Raw genomic sequence first — 9,523 nt, 5'->3', positions numbered from 1 at the left:
ATCTGCGTGACCTCGAATGACCCCACATATACACAGGCGCCCACATGCACAGACATAAACACACAGACACACAGACACACACAGACACACAGACACACAGAGTGTGTCTGGCCACGAATATGTAGCGAGGGCCAGCCGACTAGAGCATACAGGTCGCAGTGGTGGGTGGTATAAGGTGCTTTAGTAACAAAGCGAATGGCACTGTGATAAACTGCATCCAGTTTGCTGAGAATAGTATTGGAAGCCATTTTGTAGATGACATCGCCGAAGTCGAGGATCGGTATGATAGTCAGTTTTACTAGGGTAAGTTTGGCGGCGTGAGTGAAGGAGGCTTTGTTGTGAAATAGAAAGCCGATTCTAGATTAGATTTTGGTTTGGAGATGTTTGATATGAGTCTGGAAGGAGAGTTTACAGTTCAGCCAGACACCTAGGTACTTATAGATGTCCACATATTCTAGGTCGGAACCATCCAGGGTGGTGATGCTATTCGGGCATGCGGGTGCAGGCAGCGAACGGTTGAAAAGCATGCATTTGGTTTTACTAGCGTTTAAGAGCAGTTGGAGGCCACGGAAGGAGTGTTGTATGGCATTGAAGCTCGTTTGGAGGTTAGATAGCACAGTGTCCAAGGAAGGGCCAGAAGTATACAGAATGGTGTCGTCTGCGTAGAGGTGGATCAGGGAATCGGCTGCAGCAAGAGCTACATCATTGATATATACAGAGAAAAGAGTCGGCCCGAGAATTGAACCCTGTGGCACCCCCACAGAGACTGCCAGAGGACCGGACAACATGCCCTCCTATTTGACACACTGAACTCTGTCTGCAAAGTAGTTGGAGAACCAGGCAAGGCAGTCATTAGAAAAACCGAGGCTACTGAGTCTGCCGATAAGAATATGGTGATTGACAGAGTCGAAAGCCTTGGCCAGGTCGATGAAGACGGCTGCACAGTACTGCCTTTTATCGATGGCGGTTATGATATCGTTTAGTACCTTTAGTGTGGCTGAGGTGCACCCGTGACCGGTATTTAGTCTGTGCAAATACAAAAATCTTCATATCCATATTATTATTTACTGTCTGCCTGTTATCTTCAATATGTTTTACAATATTATTCAGTGTATGTAATTTTACTTGTCTTCTAAGCATATAAACTATATTTACATATATTTTAATATTCATATTTCGACACACAAATGTATAATAATTGTATTCATATTTGCTATTAGTCTTCATTTAACTAGGCCTTCCATAAGTAATTGAAGCAATCAAAATGTAAATTCTGTTATGTTTTTGATGATTTAAAGTTTGTTTACCCTACCTAATTAGGAAACTCATCAGCCTGGTTGAGATGTTTGCACTGCATTATTTATAACATTTTAAGTCATGCAAATAGAAAGTATTCATTTATAGCCTATACTGAGGCTAAATTAACATATTTTTCAGACTTTTATAACTTGGTGTGCCAGTTAAAGGGTTAAAACATATTCAAAATGTACAAAATATTGGGTTTATTTTTGTATTGACTGTGGCTAGTGTGGCATTGACCACATTGCATGCTTAAAAATGCATGCTAAAAAATCCAAACTCACCAGAGAAATGACAAACTAGCCTTGGACCCTATCTGAATCAGAGGACTTGATCTACAGTGGCAGAGATGGTGCTGGCAACATTATTTGAATGGACATATATGGACATAGACACCATGGATCCACACAACACTCCCTAATGTACTAATTGGCCCACTCATTGGCCTTGAGTGAGCAGTCACAACCTATTACTTGTCTTTCTCTGTGTTTAGTGAGGATGGAATGCCTCAGGGAAAGAATTGCAAGGAATTGGGGAGATTGGTCGCTTACTCGCTCTCTCTGGCTTTTGGAATCTCTCTCTCTCTCTCTCTCTCTCTCTCTCTCTCTCTCTCTGAGGTGATGCATGGGGAACCTTTATTGATTATTGATGGTCCTCCAGAAAACATACAAGTGGAGTCTCTGCAGACGAAATTAGCTATCTGTAAAATACAAAAAAATGTTGTCCACTGTAAAATAGCACAGACTGGAATATGTTCTGGGATTCATCCGATGGCATTGACGAGTTTACCACATCAGTCACCGGCTTCATTAATAAGTGCATTGATAACATCGTCCCCACAGTAACAGTATGTACATATCTCAACCAAAAGCCACGGATTACAGGCAAAGTCCGCACTAAACTAAAGGCTAGAGCTGCCTCTTTCAAATAGCGGGACAATAATCTGGACGCTTAAGAAATCCCGCTATGCCCTCCGACGAACTATCAAACAGGCAAAGCGTCAACATAGGACTAAGATCGAATCCTACTACACCGGCTCTGACACTCGTCGGATGTGGCAGGGCTTGCAAACTATCACGGATTACTATAGGGAAACCCAGCCGAGAGCTGCCCAGTGACGCGAGCCTATCAGATGAGCTAAATGCCTTCTATGCTCGCTTCGAGGCAAGCAACACTGAACCATGTGTGAATGCACCAGCTGTTCTGGACGACTGTGTCATCACGCTCTCCAAAGCTGATGTGAGTAAGACCTAAAAGAGGAACTAACAGCATTCTAAATTAAATCTTATTCAAATCTGTTCACACCCCCAGGGAGAATATGACACTCTCTTTTTTTACAATTCTGACAAGCGAGCACTTACTGTCCATTATAGAACATATTCAGACCCCTTCACTTTTTCAACATTTTGTTACATTACAGCCTTATTCTAAAATGGATTAAATACATTTTTCCATCATCAATTTACACACAATACCCCATAATGACAAAGCGAAAACAGGTTTTTAGAAATGTTAGAAAATGTATTTTGTTTTAAATGTATTCAAAAACCTGTTTTCGCTTTGCCATTATGGGGTATTGTGTGTAAATTGATGAGGGAAAAAACAATTTAATCAGTTTTAGAATAAGGCTGTAAGGTAACAAAATGTGGAAAAAGTGAAGGGGTCTGAATACTTTCCAAATGCACTAATCCATCTATTTTTATAACTTTTTGCAAATATATAAAAATGTAAAACTGAAATATGACATTTACATAAGTATTCAGACCATTTACTCAGTAATTTGTTGAAGCACCTTTGGCAGCGATTACAGACTTGAGTCTTCTTGGGTATGACGCTACAAGCTTGGCACACCTATATTTGGGGAGTTTCTCCCATTCTTCTCTGCAGATCCTCTCAAAATCTGTCAGGTTGGATGGGGAGCGTCGTTGCACAACTATTTTCAGAGATGTTCGATCGGGTTCAAGTCCGGGCTCTGGCTGGGCCACTCAAGGATATTCAGAGACTTGTCCCAAAGCAACTCTGGCGTTATCTTGGTTGTGTGCTTAGGGTTGTTGTCCTGTTGGAAGGTAAACCTTCGCTCCACTCTGAGGTCCTGAGTGCTCTAGAGCAGGTTTTCCTGAAGCATCTCTCTGTACTTGGTTCCGTTCATCATTCCCTCAATCCTGACTAGTCTCCCAGTCCCTGCTGCTGAACAAAATACCCACTGCAAGATATTGCCACCACCATGCTTCACCGTAGGGATGGTATTGGCCAGGTGATGAGCGGTGCCTGGTTACCACCAGACGTCACTTGACGCTTGGCATTCAGGCCAAAGAGTTCAATCTTGGTTGCATCAGACCAGAGAATCTTGTTTCTCATGGTCTGAGAGTCCTTTAGGTGCCTTTTGGCAAACTCCAAGCTTCCAACTGGCCACTCTACCATAAAGGCCTGATTGGGGGAGTGCTGCAGAGGTGGTTGTCCTTCCAGAAGGTTCTCCCATCTAGAGGATCTCTAGAGCTCTGTCAGGGTCCTTGGTCACCTCCCCGACCAAAGGTCCTTCTCCCCCGATTGTTCGGTTTGGCCTGGCAGCCAGCACTACGAAGAGTCTTGGTGGTTACAAACTTCTTCCATTGAAGAATGATGGAGGCCAATGTGTTCTTGGGGATCATTAATGTTGCTGACATTTTTTGGTACCCTTCCCCAGATTTGTGCCTCGGCACAATCCTGTCTATACGGACAATTCCTTCCACCTCGTGGCTTGGTTTATGCTCTGATATGCACTGTCAACTGTGGGACCTTAAATAGACAGGTGTGTGTCTTTCCAAATCATGTCCAATCAATTTAATTTACCACAGGTGGACTCAAATCAAAATGTAGAAACATCTCAAGGATTATCAATGGGAAACAGGATGCACCTTAGTTCAATTTCGAGTCTCTTAGCAAAGGGTCTGAATACTTATTTAATTAAGGTATTACATTTTATTTCATTTTTTGCAAAAACATCTAAAACCCTTTGTTTTTAGATCGCTTTGTGATCATGGGGTATTGTGTGAAGATAGTTTAGTATTTTCTTTTAATCCATTTTAGAATAATGCTGTAACATGAAGGGGTCTGAATACTTTCCAAATGCACTGTAGATATGGTCAATTGCACTGATAAATTATGAGATAAACAAATAGCCTGCTCATCCTTCTGCAGCTTGCCTACCAATGTATCCATAGTCCCAACCAAGAACCCAAGCGAAAGATAAAGTTGGGTAGCTTGCTACAGTAGCTAGCTATTTCCAGACACAACTTAGAGAACATCTCACTGACCATTTTACTCACTCTAGCAGTGCTGGTTAGGCTGTTTACATGTTATATCGAGGGTTCGTGACTAACTATAACTTTTTTGCCTATGTTTACTGACTTCGGTCATATTCAGCGAGTCTTGCGCATTCATAAATTCATCAGTTATTCTGCGCTCCTAGCAGCTAGCTAGCTGGCTATCTAGGGAATGTTAGGCTCTGTGTTTTTAGTTTTCTGCATTAATAGATACGCTAGCATATTAGTCACGTTATGACTGACTTGTGATCGTTGCCCTTGCTAGTTTGATTGTATTGACATTCCCAGCCTTAGTCTTCGGTTTTTGTCCAAAATACTGAAACATTGAACCTGAAACAGTGCATCCAGAATGGAGGCAGCAGACAATGTACCAGGCCAGCTGTGATCTAAAACCTGAATGCAATATTTTTTGGACTACCAAGAAATGTATTGGTGAACCTGTTTTTAAAACCTCTTATAAAATTGGTTTTGTACCAAACTGGGAATTTGATATTTTTGACTGATATTATGATTGTCTGTTTTATATCTGCAAAGTAGTTCAAATGCTGTCAATTCCACTTTAAACAGGTTAACATTCACAAGGCTGTAGGGCCAGATAGATTATCAGGACGCATACTCTGAGCATGCGCTGACCAGCTGGCAAGTGTCTTCACATACATTTTCAATCTCTCCCTGACTGTGTCTGTAATACTGACATGTTTCAAGCAGACCACCATTGTCCCTGTGCACAAGAACACCAAGGTAACTTGTCTAAATGACTACCGCCCATTGCACTCACATCTGCAGCCATGAAATGCTTTGAAAGGCTGCTCATTAATCACATCAACACCATCATCCAAGAAACCATGGATCCACTCCCATTTGCATACGGTCCAAACAGATCCACAGATGACTCAAACTCTATTGCACTCAACACTGCCCTTTCTGACTTGGACTAAAGGAACACATATACCACCGTTCTGAAGTTTGGGGTAACATAGAAATGTCCTTTTTGAAAGAAAAGCACACTTTTTGTCCATTAAAATAACATCAAATTGATCAGAAATACAGTGTAGACATTGTTAATGTTGTAAATGACTATATTTTCTCAAACTAGACACTCTAATGTACTTCATCTTGCTCAGTTGTGCACCGGGGCCTCCCACTCCTCTTTCTATTCTGGTTAGAGCCAGTTTGCGCTGCCCTGTGAAGAAGGAGATCTTCAGTTTCCTGGCAATTACTCACAAGGAATAGGCTTCATTTCTCAGAACAGGAATAGACTGACAGGAGTGATGGTTGCTGATAATGTGCCTCTGTACGCCTATGTAGATATTCCATAACAAAATCAGTCGTTACCAGCTATAATAGTCATTTACAACATTAACAGTGTCGACACTCTATTTTGGATCAATTTGATGTTATTTTAATGGACAAAAAAGGTGCTTTTCTTTAAAAAGGAAGGACATTTCTAAGTGACCCCGACATTTTGAACGGTAGTGTACGTGAGAATGCTGTTCAAAAACTACAGGTCCGCGTTCAACACCATAGTGCCCTCCAAACTAATCACTAAGCTAAGGTCCCTGGGACTGAACACCTCCCTCTGCAACTGGATCCTGGACTTCCTGGCGGGCCACCTCGATGTCCGCATTGCTAAAGACCTATCATGGTCCAAACACATCAACACAGTCGTGAAGAGGGCATGACAGTGCCTCTTCCCCCTCAGGAGGCTAAAAAGATTTGGCATGGGCCCTCAGATCCTCAAAAAGTTGTACAGCTGCACAATTGAGATAATCTTGACTGGCTGCATTACCACTTGACATGGCAACTACTTGGCACCTGACCACAAGGCGTTACTGATGGTAGTGCGCACGGCCCAGTACATCACGGGGGTGAACTACCTGTTAACCAAATAAATAGTTAACCGTACTATCTGCATTGACCCTTTTTGAACTATTTTCTTACTCTGAGCACACACACACTAGACTCTACTCACACACTCACACATACTTACACTGACACTCCAACACATACTGTTCACACACACACTTACAGTGGGGTAAAGTACATATTTTAGTACTACTTATGTCATTTTTCAGGGTATCTGTACTTTACTATATATATTTTGGACAACTTTTAATTTTACTTCACCACATTCCTAAAGAAAATTATTTTGAATGCTTATCAGGACAGGAAAATGGTCCAATTCACATATCAAGAGAACATCCCTGATCATCTCTATTGCCTCTGACCTGGTGGACTCACTAAACACAAATGCTTTGTTTGTAAATTGTGTATGGATGTTGGAGTGTGCCCCTAGCTATCCGTAAATAAAATAAATGTTTTAAATGGTTCTGTCTGGTTTGCTTAATATAAGGAATTAGAAATGTATGCTTTTACTTTTGATACTTCAGTATATTTTAGCAATTACATTTACTTTTGATACATAAGTATGTTCAAAACCAAATGCTTAAGACTTTTACTAAAGTAGTATTTTACTGGGTGACTAATTTTTACTTGAGTCATTTTATCAAGGTATCTTTTCTTTTACTCAAGTATGACAATTGGATACTTTTCCCAACACTGCACACACACACACACACACACACACACACACACACACACACTCACACACACACACACACACACACACACACACACACACGCACACACGCACACACGCACACACGCACACACACACTTAAACACACACTTAAACACACACTTAAACACACACTTAAACACTTAAACACTCACCACATATGCTGCTGCTACTATCTATTATCTATCATTTACCCCTACCTACTGTATATATACATATCTATCTCAATGACCTCTTACCCCTGTACATCGACTCAGTATTGGTACCCCACGTGTATCGGCAAGCTATCATTTCTCATTGTGTATTTATTCCTCATGTTACATTTTGCTTCTAGTATTGTTTTTATTTATTTTTTAGGATCATTTCTGCATTGTTGGGAATGGACTGAAAGTAAGAATTTCACTGTTAGTCTACACCTGTTGTTTACAGATAATTACGTTTTTACTTGAAATACCAAATCACACCTGAGGCCAGTGAAGTGGTTCTCAACGACTAGTGCCACATTGGGACATACGTATAGCCTTGTGGCTGGTGTAGCGAATGGTGGTTTGATGTTAGATGTGTGGGTGTAGAGAAGGGGTGGGAGTTACGTGGATGGTGATGCAGTGCAGTGGGGAATCTGCCTTTTCAGATCTTGTTTCTGTGCCCCCTGGTGTCCCATCCCTCCCCTCCCATCCCCTTTCCTCCCACCTCTGCTGTTCACACAGAGATGAGGCCTGCGTCAGCTGAGGCAACGCTCACGCATTTCACAACAGATTAATTCAGCCCACCACAGCCCCTGCAGAGAACTGAGTAACGCTCTCCACGGCCCCTCTCCCTCTTCCCATCCCTCCCGTTCCACAGCAGCACAATCCCATAAAAAATGCTCTCTCCATCTTTTCAAGGCAATCCCACTCGCCCCTTCTTCCGTCTCCTCTGGTAAGAACAATCCCTGTGGCACATGGCACAACATCCCGATCCCACTCTGCAGCAAGAGGAATGGGATACATGTACTATAGTATGTACACATGGGGTGGGAGTGGGAATTAGATTTCCCATTCAAGACCATGTTCAAATCACCCGAGCGAAATAGGATTTGATGAGACTGGAGCTTAGTTTCACCACAGATAATTATTCATTTCGGGTAACACATGCCCACTTACTGTCACTGCAGTAAGCACAGTAAGCTATTGATGCACCGGTGCATCAATCTAATTAAAATAATACAAAAATCCCCATCAAAATCCGTCAGTTTAAACTAGAGATATCAGTTTTTATGCGTGGGCTGTGTCTCAGTCCACCACATCCGCCTGTCAGCCTTCATCTGTGCTGAAAAGTGGCAGAGGTACAGTGCTGTTTGTCAGACCAGGTGACATCCTGAAAATGTTTCTCCTCACGAAAACATTTGTAGCGTCAGAACGGTTTGGCCTACTAACTAATATGACCACTCTACGGAACCCCGCAAGTGTCATGGGACTCATCTGAAGGTTACCCATACAAATGAAATGAAGTATGGATGTAGTTTTGTGCCAACAAAAAAAGGGGTTCAATATGTGTTTATATTATATTATATTGTATTTATATTATATTGTATCTCAGATATAGGACAGACTCTTCAAAACATTATTCCTTATTATTTATTTTTGGACTGTCTTTTTTTGCCCAAAGGCTTAGACTTTGTAGACGTTAAACATCATGCCCACGAGATCTATTGGGTATTGGGTTAAAATGTGCTTTGTAACACCAAAACCAGTGGCAACTGAGCTGCCACCAACCCGAAAGAAACAAAACCTTAACTTTGCTGGAGTATTGAAACACATCATCCCGTTTTGAACATGGTGGTGTAATACCACTTAATCAAGTGTTTTGAAACACCTTGCCAAGGACCGGGAGCACTACTGGAAACAATATTTTGGTGTTTCAAACCCTGTCTAGTGCAGAATTACATCACTTCTTCTGGAGTTTTTAAATGTTTAACATTGATTTATGGACTTGAGTTTAACCCATTTTGGCAGGCATTTTTGAACAGTGCTCAATCCACTTAACAGCAACCATTGCAAGAACATTTATTTTCCAGTACGATTAAAAGTTAAACATTTAGGAATTGGTCCGTTATCATTGAACTTAATTTTGCCTGACAGTTTTGATATCAGTTCATCATGATCCATTACACCTCATGGCAAGTTGCAACCTGTTGAACATCAATGTTAAGTGGATGGCCATATAAAACATATATTCATGAGAGGGCCATTAACAGTATCTAATAATACCTTATACTGTTAGAAAGCTCAGATGTTCAGATTTTTTGTATTTATAATTAATCTATGATTTGTATGTACTTTTTGCACTAGTATCCACTGCAACA

General features: G+C 41.3%; 1 protein-coding gene across 1 annotated transcript in view; it reads right to left on the bottom strand.

Annotated features, from left to right (window-relative positions):
- LOC115113347 (gamma-aminobutyric acid receptor subunit pi-like) overlaps nucleotides 1-4,466 on the bottom strand; it is an 18,711-nt gene extending 14,245 nt beyond the window's left edge. The window contains exon 1 of the mRNA XM_065012556.1: nucleotides 4,432-4,466. Within this exon, the coding sequence (XP_064868628.1) occupies nucleotides 4,432-4,466 (35 nt within the window). The remainder of the gene's footprint in view (nucleotides 1-4,431) is intronic.
- Nucleotides 4,467-9,523: the final 5,057 nt, after the last annotated feature.

Source organism: Oncorhynchus nerka, linkage group LG28, assembly GCF_034236695.1.
Source record: "Oncorhynchus nerka isolate Pitt River linkage group LG28, Oner_Uvic_2.0, whole genome shotgun sequence".
NCBI classification, from domain to species: Eukaryota; Metazoa; Chordata; class Actinopteri; order Salmoniformes; family Salmonidae; genus Oncorhynchus; species Oncorhynchus nerka.
The sequence above is the reverse complement of the archived record's forward strand: the minus strand, read 5'-3'. Positions and strand labels throughout refer to the sequence as shown.